The 324-nt window shown below is 56.2% G+C and overlaps 1 protein-coding gene across 1 annotated transcript; it reads right to left on the bottom strand.

The window, feature by feature from the left end:
- Window positions 1-15: 15 nt before the first annotated feature.
- On the bottom strand, window positions 16-316 carry LOC109279760 (primary amine oxidase, liver isozyme-like; the record flags this gene model as incomplete). Its single annotated transcript, XM_019474629.1, has 1 exon — window positions 16-316. A coding segment is annotated over one exon (301 nt), but the record flags the coding sequence as incomplete, so codon positions are not given.
- Window positions 317-324: the final 8 nt, after the last annotated feature.

Here is a 324-nt window from a genome sequence, read left to right as displayed (position 1 = left end):
AAGACCCAGACCTACCTCCCACATCCAAGTCCACTTTATAGTTGATGGAATGGGTGTGTATCGTACCCAGCGTGTGCTCCCAAACCCTATTGCCGTATCTCAGACCATCCCCGTGGAGAAAGGATGAGCTCGCGTACCCCGTGGCCTGGACCTTGCCTTCGATGGCCCCGTTCTGGTAGAAGATGAAGTCCCACACGTAGTCATGGTTGCCCATGGTCGCAATGGACCGAACCACCAGAGCAGAGTTGACCAGCCCCCCGTAGTAGAGCGACTGCAAGTTGGAGTAGTGGCGCCTCAGAGGGGAGCCCAGGTTCTGCTCAAAAA

The sequence above is a fragment of the Aptenodytes forsteri genome, unplaced genomic scaffold (genome assembly GCF_000699145.1).
Source record: "Aptenodytes forsteri isolate BGI_AS27 unplaced genomic scaffold, ASM69914v1 C12861844, whole genome shotgun sequence".
NCBI lineage: Eukaryota > Metazoa > Chordata > Aves > Sphenisciformes > Spheniscidae > Aptenodytes > Aptenodytes forsteri.
The sequence above is the reverse complement of the archived record's forward strand: the minus strand, read 5'-3'. Positions and strand labels throughout refer to the sequence as shown.